At 47.2% G+C, this 15793-nt stretch overlaps 1 protein-coding gene across 6 annotated transcripts in view; it reads left to right on the forward strand.

Moving 5' to 3' along the window:
* The window catches only part of LOC102682869 (early estrogen-induced gene 1 protein), a 63001-nt gene that overhangs the window by 35730 nt on the left and 11478 nt on the right, over positions 1-15793 (forward strand). For 4 of the 6 annotated variants that reach the window (XM_069183455.1, XM_069183456.1, XM_069183458.1 and 1 more), the window contains 2 exons: positions 10365-10485; positions 11887-11916. In XM_069183455.1, coding sequence (XP_069039556.1) covers positions 10365-10485; positions 11887-11916 — 151 coding nt within the window. Of the gene's footprint in view, positions 1-34; positions 6965-6987; positions 8325-10364; positions 10486-11886; positions 11917-15793 lie in introns of those variants that run through there. The other 2 variants (XM_069183454.1, XM_069183457.1) reach the window with 2 other exon arrangements.

A 15793-nucleotide genomic window follows, 5' to 3' on the forward strand; every position in this document is an offset into this window, starting at 1 on the left:
ATAAAAGGAGGAGTGTAGCTGTAATTGTGATACCTCACAAATGTGATTGAAAAAAATGCCATTGCTTGCTACGTGTTGGTGCGTCTGAATCGTTTATTTGCAGCGGCTCCGTAGTCATCTCCAGCCAGCCAGACCAAAGGAGGAACTGACAGCAAAACAGTCGTTTATTTTACAGTTTATTTGGGCATACGAGCTGCACGTGTGAGCAGTGGTGTGCAGAGGTCAGGGCTCCAGACTCGTATCTGGAGGGTTGTGGGTTCAAATCTTCACTCGGATTGCTTCTGTAAAAAATCTCAGGTTTGTAAATCGGTTCAAATGCTTTTGGGGAAATATGCAGTTTTATTAGATTTGTTTTATTAGAATGGGAAAAATACCATAAATATTTAATAAGTGTGTGTTCTTGTTCTTATATTATCTAAGCTTAGATATTCTAACAAGTTCTTCAAAACGTTGCTTGTCCAGCTCTTGTTGAAGCATACGAATCTATTGACTCTTTAGGAAGGGAAAGGATATTTAATTTGAACCCGCATTCATGTTTTCTTTAAAAGGTGAGCTCTGTGCTGCATGGAGAGGAGGGAGAGAGACGAGGTGGAGGAGTGAAGTCCTATAGAGACAGCTGTAAAAAACCAAGTGGAGAATGGGCTCTTTGAGCGCACACTAGTAATTTTGAAGGCTGGCAGACGGGAAACCTCTTCTTCCCAATAGCAGGCCTATTATTAAGGCACTTTAAACCTCAATGAAAGTGCTGTGCAGTCCGGCACTCACGTACGTAATAAGCAAACATTTCTGAAAGACTAAAAGGCTATTTCCTACAGAACAGGGCATGGGATGTGGCAGCTTCATTTTAAACAGTAAAGGTGCTAATGCTCAGTGTTGTAGGACTGTACTTCATGGACTCACATACAGAATGGGCTGTGAAGCTAGGAGCATATTTTTTACAGATAAAACCTGTCACTGTCCTGTGGAAACCCATCTGCTTCATGAAAAGCTGGCACAGCAATCAAGAGCAGCAAAACAGGTGAAGCTTCTGAACAGTGGCACATACCTACACTGGTCCCCAACATCAGTCCTGGAGTTTTTTACATGGGTCGTTTTGTATTTGGTTGTAGCAATCAGAAGGTCTCTTATAAAGAGAAACGCTGAGCTAGAAACACTTGAAAGAGGTCCAAGGTGCTTATGTTGACACATCACTTAAATATAGCAATTAAAAATGCAAACAAAATGTTAGGTTATGTACCTCTTGGTCTTCAAGATCCTCAAAAGATATGAACAAAGTCAGCTCAGAAGATTTCTTCAGAATAAACACAGGCGCGCACAAACTGAGAGCTGAAAACGGGAGGCATTGTTTTATCCAAAAGTATTGTGGTCGTATGGAACAAGCTACAGTAGTTGGGTTGAAGTTGATATCTGGTTTCTCTCAAGCAGTGGTAGGATTCTTCTATTAACTAACTGTTAAACAAGCAAGACGGGACGAATAGTCTCCTCTGTCCTCTAGTTTGTAGCCTTTCTAATATTCTTAAAAAATGTAGTTTTTTTTTTGCTGACCTAGGTTCTCTGCAAGGAGGTATCAAATCATTTCTTATTACGTTTCCAGCAGGTGAACACCCCCTCTTGGGTTTTCAGCTCCTTTGTGTAAAGCAAAATTGTTCCAAATTCCTTTCCAACAATCGGCCCATTCAGGGCCTGCTATTACCTTTCCCCCAGCGAAGAGCTTAACGAGCAGAGAGTTTCAGTGTGTGGGAGAGGGAGAGGGGAATGAGCTCGTCTCCACCTGGGGACACAAGTACTGTAAATCCCCAGCTTCACCATCTCGGTCCTGTCTCCGCGCATCGTTCTGGAGTGGACCTGCCCTGTGCTTTATCAGGGTCTGTGCAGGTGCAGACGCTGGACGCTAGTTAAAGTCCTAGTCCTTTCCGTGTGCGCTGCAGGGCTTGGCAGTGGCGTTGTGACGCACTACACTCAACGTGTTGGCGTGGGCGGGGGGCCGCAGGCCTGATCGGGCCCGGCAGGCCCGTCCCTCCTCGAGGAGTGGTGTCTCCGGCAGGCGTGGACCTTACAGAGCATCTGGCCGCAGTTGAGCATGCGGAGAGGGGAAAGAAACTGAAGCTAGAATTCAGGCAGGAAGTCAGCCATCTGGAGACTTCCACCACGGACGTTGCGGAGAGAGATTCTCGTAGGCCGTGTTACTGGGGGGCCTCTGCAGAGCTCAAGATGGGCTCGTCCAGGACGGGGCGTGTCTTGCGTACCCTTGTACCTTGCGGGGTTCTTGTTTGAGGTTGTGATAATGGCATGAGCGGTGTGAAATTTTAAGGTGCACGCCCCCCACGTTCTACCAGTTTTCACTTTAGAGAAATCGGTAAATATCCTGACCTGCCTGCCACTGAGAGAGAGACCCTGGAGGCAGGGGGGCTTAATAGTTTGGCCATTGAGCCTATTTTCAGTGCAGTGTTTACAGCATTAACCTCATGGTTATTTTAACCCTTATAAAAAAAAATAGTCATGGTTAACAAACGGTGCCCCCTGTATCCTCCTTGTGTCCACTGTCTGCAATATTCCTGTTTTTTCACACCTCAGTTACTACTGATGCTGAACCTCTCGATATGTCTTACTTGCTGACGTGTGAGCTGAATAAGCAGGAGTTACTGGAATCCCTCAGCCCTGTTACGCAGGGACAGGTGAATTTGCTTGAACAAGGCAGTCCTTTTGGGGTCAAGCGGCTTTGTGAAACAGGCTTTCATAACCAAGAGATCAAAGGTAACCAGGGCCCTGAGATCAAAGCTAACCTGGGCTGTCTTTAGAAAAAAAGGAAACTCTAATAACTAGTCATAACAGGCCCGAATTCCCCTCTGTTGGACGAGCCAGTTGTAGTTACGGTTATGAAATGTCAAACTGTTTAGATTTAAAAAATCAGTTATGCAACTGGACTTTGTTAAACCCGCTTGCAGGGTTGTGGTTGCTGGTAACGTACACTTGGAAGAGCTCCTTGGGTGTATTTTTGAGAGTTCTCGAGAAGAATGTCCATATTTGTCTGTGCATCCCATTTTGTTTCCTAAATGCTTTTTACTTGAACTTGTTTCCTTCCTTGTTGGTTGGACCTGATCAGCAGTTTTCAGAAGTGTCACTGCCTGTGTCTGGCATCATTACCGTGATCCATGTCTTTAAAGGCACAAGGACAACAAAAATGACACAAGGGCTGCACGTGAAAGGAGGCTTGGGCTTGTGATTCGTTTCCAGTTCTTTGTGAATTATTAGCATTATTCTGAGAACTAGAAAAAGCAGTGTCTGCCGATCTCTGCCAAGACAAGCACATGCAAATGAGTACCTTCACACACAACAGAAACAGAAATGCCCCTGTAAAACTGCCCGGGTGAGTTTGTCCTGGACTTCAGGTTCATGGACTATTTCGTTTTCTCCTGCAGGTGATCATGAATGCCACGTGAAGACCCTAACTCTGGGATCAGGTGTAGCGGAGTGTAAATACAGGATGTTTTTTAGCAGAGAATGAGAAATGCAAAAGCTGCTTTACTTTTTCTGTCCCAATTTTAAACACCCCTTATCTCAAAATGAGCATGAAGTGCCATTTTAGAGACTTGGATTCTTGTTTAGTAATTTTTTGGTTCATTCAAAATATGCAGGTCGGATGGGAAATGGTCTCTGAGAATCCAGTGTTACCCAGCCCTGCCTGTCTTTCCCAGCTGTGCTGATTATATGTCCCTGCAGCCCGTTCGGCTCTCGTCGCCAGACTTCCCAGGCCCTCGGTCCGTAATTTGCAGTGGCGGCTCTGTAATTAGCTGTGTAATAACCTGCTGGAAGCACGGAGCACCGCGGGTGTTAGGATGAGGTCACTGCGTCTGTCGTACAGTAGCTAGTGGCAGAGGGTCAAGGGGCAGCACTCCCAGCTCCAAGTTGCAAAGCACACCTTCTTATTTTTAAATGCAATCTCCCTTTTTTAGCACACAGAAAAGTGTGCAGTATAATTGCAAGCCCTCAGGAATAATCTCAGTGCTGTAAGCCATTATTGCTGACATTCCCTACATCCTGCAATTTTGCACAGATAACCTATATTATACTATATATATAGCAGTAGGTGGTTACGTGCTTCTGCGTGTCTTCACAGCTGTGCTGCGTTAATGTTTCCTTCATTCTTGATTTCACAAGTTGTTCATCTTTTTGTTTTAACCGTACGATCAGGTTTAAGATATCATCAGTGTGACAGAATAATTTTTCTGTTATACAATATCCTGGAAGTATGAATTAACATCCCATCTAAAGATTACTGTGGTTTATGCAAATGTGTGTTGCAGTTTATCTTTTAAATGTAACCGACCAGCAAATTAGGCTTTCACCCTTCTGTGCGTGTCTGGAATACTCCGATCCCTGTGCATTTCCCCTTTTCTTTCGTTTGGTTGTCGTCTGTCAGAACGTTTTCCTGTCATGAGAGTCCTCTTTCAGCCAATTTAAGCTCATTTTCCCTCAATGTGATTGTTCTGCTTCGCATCTTTTTAAAGGAGAAACTCCTTAGAAGTGTAATGAAAACCACAGCGATCAAAAGATAGATTATTTCCTAAACCAGTGGAGCAAGAAAGCTGTTAAAACAGTGCAGTCAGTGTTTTGGAAGCTGACTGCTGGACATCGCTAAAGGCAGGGTTTGATGTACAAACATGGGCGCTAGTTAATGATTGTGCGTTGTCACGTGAGGCACCTCTGGACGCTACGCAAGCTGAGGTTGTGATGTCATGGTGATGGCAAAGGGTTTGGCTGGATTCAAAGGTGTTTTTCTTCCAGAAAGGTGAGAGATCAACAGAGGACAAACAGCAGAGACCCATGACTGGAGTCACAGAAGTGTCGAGGTGTTGTGAAGCCGATCTCCTGCAGTTTTGTGAGAGTGGGGCGGTACTGTAAAAGACCATGGTCACAGCGGTGCAGAGACAGTCACTGCTTCCTAGAACAGTTTCCAGAACAGTGACCATCAGTGTATCAGGGCAGTACAGCAGCACTGCTGCTTCACTCTCTCTTGGGTCCCGGGTTCGGCTCCGGGCCACCTTCTGCGTGGAGTTTGCATGTTACGTCATGACCTCCAGGGAACTTTGCTTTCAATTCAGACAATATGCAACATGAATTTTAGGTTTTAATCTTGAAGATCTTATTGGTGCAACTGTTCATGCTACTTTAAGGGTCATACAGTTTCCAGTCATGTGGTTTTTGAGCCTCCGATGAAGTTCAAGTGTCTTTGTGAAACTGGGCCTAAAGAAATAAAAAGCAGCACCAACAACCATTCCACCAAAGAGGGAGTTGAGACATTTAAGGGTGCAACAGCAGAAAGGGACCGAGAAGCATGTCTAGCAGTAGTTTCAAAGGAGGTTTTGTAGGAGGGGTGTGTTGTGTTAGTTCATCTGCTTTCAGGGTGAAAGAGCACAATGGAGGAGTGAGTGTTTGGCTTCCGATCACCATGGAGATGGTAACGGCAGCAGTTGCCTTTGCTGCTGCTACAGGACAGGTGGGCTCAGTCACTAGTGTGACGCGTCAGTAGTGAGCTGCCTCCTCCTGCTTTCCCATCAGCCTCCAGCGGCGCCCTGAGCCAAAGGCAGGCTGTTCAGAGCAGTGAGCTTTGGGAAAACCTGTTTTCAATGAAAAATAGTTGAAGATAAAAATATAAATGTCGGTTATAATGTCTTAAAAAACCTTGTGAAGGTGTGCAAAAAAAAGCTTGATCTGGCCTGGTCTTTGTGTATCAGCTCACTAGGAAGTAGAATATTATCGGCTAGAATCGAAATACCACTCAGGACATTGCCAGCTTGGCTTGGGTGGGTACAGAGTTTGCATCCCAACATTGTTCTTCCTTTTCACCGCAGCTGGTTGTTCAGGTTCAGCCCAGTCGGAGCTATATTTCTGGTTTTTATTTGGAACTCTGAAAGGGTGATGTCTGGAACAAAAAAACACCCGCCTCTGTCATACCTGGAAACCTCTGCAAAGATGGCTGGCCTTGCAGGACACAGAGCACGGGCAGTGGGGAAATGTGAAATTAGAGGCTTGCTTTGGGCTGGGCATGAGCCTCTCAGCGTGGGGGAGATGTGTTGTGCGAGTATGATGAAGCACGTATAAGCAGAGTTTTCCCTTCTCTCAGATCGCAAGCTGTACGACCTGCCCTGAATCCCTGAACACACAGAGGGTAAAGAGGAGGAGGTGACACTTTCTCGTGAAGCTACAGGAATGGAGATGAATGCCAGTCTGCTTGTAATACTGACTGGGCAGTGTCCTCTATACCACTTGTCAATTGTACTGATAATGTAGAAGCAATCCTTCGCTCTGCTCTTTAGCTGCCTGTACAAACACATTAGTACGTTTTACGAGCTCATTTAAGTGAAGCTGTTCTGCGTTGACGTAGCTAACGGAGCATCTAGGTTTTCTAATCAGACATTTAGATGTTTCAGTGTTCCTAGTGAACACGCTCATCTCTGCACATTTTGATTTTTTTAAAGCAATGTGCAGATATGACTAGGACTCTTTGCTAAGAGTGGCTATTTTTGTCACAGAGAACCTGTTTGCTATACTCCTGTCTGAAAGTACTGTTCCCCCAGGGCCTGCCAGGCGCACGACTCGGCAGAGTCTCTGCACTGCTTTGTCGTGAAGCCGAGGGGTGACCCTGCAGCTGGGGCAGGCTGACCCACGCTGTCCAAGTCTCGAGGGAGGCACGTGCTGGAGGAGAAAAGATTATTTATTTCCCTTTCCTTAGACGCAACAGGGCTTTTCTCGCAGTCCACATTGAGGCAAGGAGCTAATTTATGTTCAGCTGCACAGATCCAGGATTAGAAATAGCAGGTATAAGCTGCCTCCAGCTCCTATCCTCTCCGCAAGGTGCAGAGCTCTGTGGTATTCTTCTGTGTATTCACCCTTCACAAGCTCCTCGCTGCCTGTATCATGCTTTTACTCTCGGTTTTCATCTTGAATACCAAGGATCCTTTGAGTGAGTACAACACGATGAATGCATTTCTTCATTCTTAATCGGCCTTCAGATTCTGTTCGTCTTACCCTGCACAAGGCCAAGCTCCTGCAGTTTTGGTGGGTTTGTGTCTGCTTCGTTTTGTGCTTGGTATTTTATCTGAGCAAATGATTTGCTCATTTTAAGACAGCATGACTGCCTTTCCCCCTGTGCCTGGTTGCAGCGATTGCTAGTGTCTGCTTCCTGTGTCTGCAGGTGCTCGATGTGTACACCAGCTTCTCCTGGTTTGGGGTCCCTTTGGAATATGGGGGGGAATATCTGAACTGAGTTTGCCTGTTCGGTCTGTTTTTATCCACACTGTCAGGGTCTGCATGAAAAACAAACATGCGTGTAGAGAACCGCTTGCATCGCAGTGGGAGAGAGCAGCCTGCAGGCAGCTCAAGGCCTTCTTTTTTTTATTTGAGTTACATAACACACCTTTTCCCTCGCTGTCGTGCGAGATCTGGAGTGAGCAGCAGGTCTCTTTCAGTAGCGGAAGGCGGTTTCTCCATAGCAACAGATCTCTGCGCGAGTGCGGGGAGCAGAGGTGTGGCCTATAAGGTGTACTTGTTCCGTCGCTTTTGAGCGAGAACGCTTCAGGCTCTGTACCAACCACGCCATAATCGCACATTGTCTGAGTGCTCGGCGGCTATTCTCGCACGCGTTACTGCTGCAGAACCTCTGCTCCCTTGTCCCTCCTCCTTCGCCCTGCGGCAGGCAGCCGCTGCCCTGGAGCAGTGATCTCACTCCGAATCCACCCGTGCCGCTGCAGGGCTGGCCTGCGCCGGGACGGGTGGGTGGCGTGTGCCGCAGGAGGGTGCGTGCCGGTTACTATGAGCACCCCTGCGTGCTCCACAGTGGGGGCACCCTTGCCAAGTGGTCGGCGACCGGAGCAGGGGGCCGGCTGATGAGCGGTCTGAGAGGTAGCCGAGGAAGCCCAGCCCAGCTCGGGTGCGGGATGTGTTCAGCAGCCCTAAGGCCGAGGGAACCTGCCTGTGCGCCGGCCTGCTTCCGTGGTCACGTTGCAGAACAGCGTGTTCCTGCAGCCCTGCGCTGCCCAGAGCCGCCCAGCCCGCCTTTTCACAGCCTCTTCCCGTCCTTGACTCCCCTTCCACCGGGCACCGCAGCGCTGCAGGGCGAGACGGAGCTGCTGGCCCGGTAAAGCCTTCCCCCGCTCTTCACAAGCCATCCCAGCCCTCCGATCGCTACTGACAGCACCGGCCCCGCCGCGGCTCGCACTCTTCGGGGTGACAGGGTCTTGGAATGTGGCACTGTTGTGCAACGCCATGAGAAACGTCTCGTTCTGGAAGGTCGTGGCATTGCATCACTGAGGAATAGCTCTGTGGTAAGATTGCCCAGGCTGACGTGCGGAGTGATCGTAGTTGGAGCAGAAACAATTTGTTGCATGTTTGGGGAGGGGAAAAAAAAGATGTTTCTTTTCATCTTAATGGCTAACTGGCTCTTATCTCCATTTCTTTCACTTCTATCTTTGTTGTGCTTCTGTTTTTTGTGATTCTCATGTCTACAGCAAACATTGTGGCTAGACCAGACTTACTCCAGTTTTTATGTCAAGTAACAAGAACTCGGACTGTACGATCAGTTCACAGCGGCTCTTCACCATTGCCCCTGCAGAGCACACGTACCACATCAGGAGTGAGTACAGCTCTTCTGGAGGGTGGGAGCCCAGCACACTGGACATCAGCGTGTCCACAGCAGGCCACATGCCTGAACGGGGATCATCCCATCAGCAGCTCCCCCTTCCTTGAGCCTCGAAGCCAACAAATAGGTCAATATAAATATCTTCATTAAGCTGTGCGCATAGGAGACACAGCAGGACCATTGTGCAGAAGGGAAAGATTCCCTTCTTTTTCCCCACACTCTCCCAGAGGGCCTGAAAGCACCAAAGGAGCCTTTGAAAAGAGTATGGAAAGACAAAGGGAGTCACCACAGAGGCCTAGAATGTTCTTTCTCCCAGTTTCACACGATGATTGGTCTGGCTGTGAAAGCAAGCTGTACAGTACATTGAAGTGGGTGTGCCAGCCATTACTGCCTGTCATAAATTTATTTCAGGATTCCCTCAGCTCTCCTGTCTCACACAACACCGAGCCAAAGTAATTTACAGCCCTGTGATCTTCGGTTCAGGATTTAGTTCAGGGAAGTGATCAAAACGGTCTCTCTTTCCAAGTACAGAGATTGTGTTGGGAAAACAGGCCAGTGTTATAGCATAAAGGGTAGAGAGAAGATGGAAACATCAGGGGAGAAAAACAGGGAGGGGAGATTAAAACATATTCGTTTTAGCCTCCTAAAGTGTCGTTTTGGATTTTGAGATGTTTTAATACTCAAAGACAGAGTGAGGACAGCCGGGGGGAATTACAATCCCTGTTATTGATCTTTTTGGGTTTTGTTTACCGGAAAAGGCCTCATGCTGCCGTGTACAGTGTCCGTGGCAACAGCCCACACACTCTTTAAACAGGGAAGCGTGGAAGCAGGCAAACTTCCTGCGTCATCACAGCCTGAGAAAAAACTTCTTGTAATCCTTGTAATTATTGCTGTGGCATAATCTGTACCTTCCTCTGCAATTTAGAGAGAATAAATCCATTTTTTTGTTGTTGACGCAGAAGCAGGTAAAAAAATTTGTGGAGCTGTGAAGAACAGTCTTTAGCCACAGCTTTTTTTTTAACAAAAGAATGTGTTCTGTCTTGGGAGTAAAAAAAAAAAGATTGTCCGTTTAGAAATATAGAAGAACCTTTCATTTTAACTACCAATATATAATCAGCCGTCTCTTTGTTTAGCATTTGTCCCTGCAGTTGTGTTTTTTGAAAACCACTACAACTCATTTTAGGGGTGCCCAGAGGGTTAGTAAAAGTAAGAAACCAGATGTTAAGTTTTTTTTTTAACAGGAAAAATATTGCCTGTGACGTCAGTAATATAAAGTGTGCTGAACTAATTGAATATTGGAAATATTTTATACCGTCCAGGTTTTCTGTTCATCTTTGCATTCTTTATCTGCTTAAGACGAGAGTTCCCCAGCAGCCGAACAGCAGGGACTTGTGTTCCCTAGACTGTCTGCTCTTCCCTGGGCGAGGGGCTCTCTCCCACTGTGACTCTACTGACAGATGTTACTGTACACCTGGGGGCTCTCCTCCACGCCCCTGTGTTACTAGTTGAGCACAGGTATTTGGGGCACCAGCTGCCGGCACATGTGGGGGCAGAATGGAGGTATGTAGCGCTGAGGCTCAAACAGTGCCCCAGGAGAACCGCATTACGCCAAGGGAGAAAAGTCACTTAGGGGGTGACGAACGAGTGCAGTGAGGGGAACGATGGGGAGGACTGTGATCTGCCCTGGGTTCGTTACCGATGAGCGTGCCATCTGCTTCTCTTGCAGAGAGGAGGTGCAGGAGAACTGCGTTCGCTGGAAGAAGAAGTTCTCCTTCGTGTGCAAAATGAGCGCCAACTCCACCACAGGCGTCCTGGACCCCTGCATCTGCCGAGTGTCTGTCCGCAAGGTGAGGCACTCGAACCCGGGCTCGCTGGGACCAGTGGTGTGAGGCCTGGTCAGCGGGCTGGTTTCTCGCCCTGCTGACGCTGCTAGTGATCATGTAGAAGCTTATGATCCACCTGGCTGTGGACCAGTGGTTGTAAAAACTGCTCCGCTGTGGACTCGCCTCACTCTGCTGCTGGTGGGAGAAGCAGCACATCTCTCGCTGATGTCACTACAAGGTCACAGGGGTCAGGGTTTGCCAGAAGCCCTGCTGGCGCTCTGCCACGTGTGCGCCATGAACTCGGTAGAATAGTGAGATGGCACGGACCTGGTAAAGGACATGATTAAGTTCTGGCTACCAGAAACCTGCCAACACTAAAGTAGAACACGCCTTGTCCTGAAGGGTAGGATTGACTGCTTTTCCATTGCAGTCTGCTATGAAAGTTGCACATGATGGTCAACTCCATTACTGGTACTTAATTGATTTTTGCTGACGACTCATTCAACTGAACGACTGTAGAGATGTTTTTAGGAGATTGGACTATATGGTCAAAGAGAAATTGATTCTTGTTTTATGTACAGCCCCATCTCCATGCCAGGAATAGAATTAGCCACAGTAGAAAATAACTTGACCCAGCAGAAAGACGTGATGATGGTGGTTTTAAATGCTGTCAAGACTGTAAGTCCAGGTCACAAAGCATACTAGATGGGCAGCTCATCTTCTGAAACTGCAGCTGTCATGGTACAGTATTCACTACGCGCTGGATAAAGGGCTTCTTATCGCACGGCTTTGGAATTAAAGTTGCTTTATGGCAAACTAAACCTTTTTATGAATATATCTTCAAAGGCAAGGGTGTGAAGAGGTCTCACACCTTTATTTTTGGCATCCTGAAAAAGATAATTCTGTTTAAGACCTCTACACCTGTAATATATCATTAACAACCACATATTGCCTGTAATCACAATGCAACCAAAGCCAATAAGGATGTTTACTTGTACTTTAAGATTCCTAATTTTTCTGTTAACCTTATGAATGCAGGAGAGGTCATAATTTTACCTTTGAAAATTTTGAGAGCATTATTAACATTTTTCGTTTTATATAATCCAACTTGCTTGTTTTTGCATCCACTATTAACTATATTCTATTGTACTTGTGAAACAGTTACTGTTGTATACAATTATAAATGCGAGGGCAGTGTAGTATGGTTTGGTGAAATTGCGGTTAACAGGGAAAATAAACTCTTACATAGTACAATGGCAAGAACAATGATCAATATAAGCATGGTAGAGAATTGCTGTAAAATATATTCTGCACAATTCGACTTCAATAAACTTTTCTAACGGGACAGTGGAAACAGTCATTTCTAATGTTAAGCACTGTAAGAACGTGTAAGAGATTTATTCCCTCTTCCTGTTTTTGTTGCAGGAACTGAAAGGAGGAAAGACGTTCTCTAAGGTAAGAGTCCAGCCTTGATCCCGCCTCTCTCACCCCTCTCTCACCCGTGGCAGGGCGCTGGTGTGAAACGCTGTTTGTTCCTGCCGGACGCCGGACGCGCAGTTTGAGTCCGATATTACACAACACAGGAGGCAGGGATGTACAGAGGTCTGTGGCAAGGAAGAGGAGATTTTTCCATCGTTAGGGAAGAAGCATGGCTACGCACGAATGTTTTTGTTTTCCCACGCTGGAACACGAATTTCCTTAGTCATGTAAAATATCATCCATCTGCTTGACATTATTCTGTTTTCTGCAGCTTTTTTTATCTTGGGCTTCAAGTTACATGATTTCAGGGAAAGAAGAAGGAATTATATTATATTATATTGTCCTTTTACATCACTTGTACTGTAGACCCCAAATAAGACACATTTTTGTGCAAAGTGCTTTGAATCCTATGTTTTGAATAAACTAAGTTGTGTTGGAAAGAGCTTTCAAATTTTCTTCCCTGTTGCCCTTGTTAGAAAAGTGACAAATTTAAGTTGCTTAATTTAGCTTTATTTTAAAGATTTTTTTTACAAATTCTTTCATTGTAATTTGCCCTTTAACAGGTCTGCTAAGCACTTCACCCCTGAGTATCTGTGGCCTGTAAGTGAGCCCCTGTGCTCAGACAAGCAGATAATTTGCTATATTGATCTTGCTGCGTCTGGTTTGCTGTCCCTGGTGATCCTAGATTATTATCCAAATCAATCAAGTCTATCTCTCCTTCTTAAGACAGTGCATTAACTGTGGGTGTGAACAGAGGCCTCCGGGGAAAGATCTTCAGGATAAGATGATGAATATGCCCCGGTCCATTTACACTACATCTTAGGAAATAAGGCAGGGCAGGGTTATCAGTGTGATGTGATAATGTGGATTCAGAATGAAAAAGAGGTCTGCATTGCACACTGCAGCTTGAACTGATAGAGGCGTTCCACAACTTGAGCTTAGAAGCAAGAACAACAGTGAATCAATATTTGCATTCAGCCAAAAACAAAGTTGCAGATGATTATAAAGCAAATGAAGGTCAATAGCTTATCTCCTCGTTCAGTTGTTTTGTAAAGGTCTGATATCTGATGTAAATGTACCGACCTCACAGGTACGTGTTTGTGCTGATCTGCGGGGGGGAGCTTTTTGAACTCTGTTCTGGTCGAGCAGTTTACATTACCGAAAAACTACAAGGGGGCTTCGTGGGAGCTGTAACAAATTTGTGCTCATGTTTTTCTATATCGGTTGCTTGAGACTGATCGGATATCTTCTGTGTGTGTCTGGTCTAGCTGCACCCTGTACAGTTTTAGTGTAGTGTAGTGGTCCGGACATTCCTTGAACCCTCCTCCTCAGGGTGAGCTTTGTTCCCGGGTGGGAGAAAGCAGAGGCGCACAGATGGGCGTCCTGCTGACCCCTCTCGCCTCGTATCTGCCCGTCGGCTGGACTTCAGAGCCCCTGGCTCCTCCTCAGGTCCTCTCCGTGTGCCGGGAAGGGGCTGCATGCCTGTCCGGTTCTGTCTGTGCGTGCTCCCCTCTCGCCTGTAGTCACGGCGCGTGGAAAATGGCAGCCTCTATCACCTCTGGAATGCAGTGATCCCTGGGGAGATCAGGAGTGCTGAAAGAGGTGAAAGCAGCTTAAAGTCTAAACAGATGGCTCCTACATTCCTCCCTCGGACTGTCCGGCGGCGCTTGGGATGGGGGTTGGTAGTGGGGGGATAATTGTATTCTGGGTGACCCTGTTGTTTTGCTGGGTGGTTCAGTAGGAAACACTTTCTGAAGGAAACGATTTCTTTGAAACTCACATGTGAGATACTGTGGAGTGGGTAAAAAAAAAAGTCTTGTGAAGTAGGATGGAAGACAGCATTTGTTTGATGAGTCAAAGTTTCACAGAATCAAGACTTTCAGAGGCGTTCCCATAATTTAACCTTGACCTCCATTTCCAGACTGTCCTGGAGGTGTAGACTGGGTTACAGAAGCACAGGTGATTGAGTTTTCCATGTCTTAACGTCAGTAGATCTTATCTGAAAAGGTGCGCGCTGGCATGCGGTCGGTACTGACGTTGTGTTGAGCAGTGACATCGGCTGTTTCTAGTGTGCTAGAGCTCTCCTTGGCTGGTTTTGTGACTGCTTGGGAACTGTACTGGCAGCCACTAAAGGTTCATTTAAACACTTTCTGCGCTGCCAGTATAACTATGACAAAGCACGTGATTTCTCGTAATGCTCTGTTTAGCTCGCCTCTGCCCCCCAGTGGTATAACATGATCATCGCGCTGTGCCTGTACACAGGTGCCCATACTCCCAAAGAACCTTGTTAATACAAAGGTGTTCTTTTCAGCAGACGCCCAGCAGCCACAGACTTGACTGGCTGTTTGAATGACCTGCCAGTAGAGCCAAGAGGAAACCGCCAGGAGAAGGGTCATTTCTGGCTGAAGGATGTTCTCTTTGCAGCCCCTCTTCTGCCCCGCTTCCTTCGCGGGTCATCGGAGTCCGTCGAGCTGCTCCGCGCCGCGGGCTCTTTCCGAGACCTGCTCAGTCCTGCCAGACTGGAGCGGGGGGGCCAGCTGTGAGCTGGACTCCAGGGCTTGACCGTCAACACCAACCCCGTGTGTTGGGGGTCGCGCAGGGCTCTTCCTTCTCGGTTTCTGCTCCCCGGCCAGTGCTCCTGCCCTCTCTCCCGGAGCCAGTGTGCCGCGCTCTTCCGATGGCGGACTCCGCGGGCTGCCTTGTCGCTCGGGGCACTGACCCCGGAGAGCTGGGAAGGGAAAGGAGAAAACGTGAAAGCGTCTGGGAGCAGACCATGCAGGAGCTAATCCCGAGTCTTCATCCACACCACTTTCTTCAACAGACTGGGTGAAAACGCACAGTATTTCAGCTGGGAACCTGTCGGGGGCACCACGCCATTTCTCCTTTGACTTGGAGTGAGCCTGCGCTCGATGTGGGTATTACTTCTCAATCTCTGATCTCGAAACTGTTCGCACGTGGGTGGGTTTTATTCCACACTTACCTCTTCCTTGCCCGTGTTAGGCCTCTCGGTGAATTTACTGCCTCTGGGGAGCTGCGGATCCCATTCGTGATTAAAAAGCACCCAGCAGTGCAAGTATTCGCCGTTTTGGCATTGTGCACAACTGAACGACCGGAGGCAGGGAGCGCTTTGTGATTTTCCTAATGGAGTGCGTTTCACGGATCGCCAGCCTTCTCCTGCTCCCAGGCCCTCGATTGCATAACCTCGCTGTAAAACGTTAACCCTTGGCTGGCTGCTGCGTTGGATCAGCCCCGATCCTCCTGTACCCTCTCCTGAGTACTGTGCAAGCACTGAGTGGAATGGAGTTAAACTACATTAACTGGTCGTTTGATAGAGGAGAAGCACGCTGAAAATGGACACAGTGCAGTCTGGAAATGTTTTGGACGGTACTCTTTCACCTGAAGTTAAAGTTACTGTTCTCCCCCATAGCGAGAATTTGCATTACTCGATGGTAGTGGTGCTTGTTTTTCTGAGCGGGTTGTGCTGCCTTCAGGTTTAGTAAGGGTCACACAAGGGGTAAGGGGTGACCCTTAGTGGAATGCGGTAATTGTCAAGGAACCCAAATATTTATTAACCAGGCTAGGAGTTTTTTAGTAAAAAAATCTTTTACTAGTTTTTGTATGAAAGCGCCTTTTGTTGGGGACCTGTTTCATCACTGTTCTGCACCAGTATTCCCAGTACACTCCCGGTCGGGCAGGGAGGTGAGAAATTACTCCACCAGCTGAACTAGGGGAAAAATGAGTATGCAAGACCTTGCTTTAGTGTCTCAAGGAAGGACAGCAGCTCCTTGCTGGTCCTCCAGACAGACAGAGCACCCCCTGCTGGTCCACGAACGCAACTCAAAGCAGCAGCCTG

The sequence above is a fragment of the Lepisosteus oculatus genome, chromosome 24, assembly GCF_040954835.1.
Source record: "Lepisosteus oculatus isolate fLepOcu1 chromosome 24, fLepOcu1.hap2, whole genome shotgun sequence".
Lineage (NCBI taxonomy): Eukaryota > Metazoa > Chordata > Actinopteri > Semionotiformes > Lepisosteidae > Lepisosteus > Lepisosteus oculatus.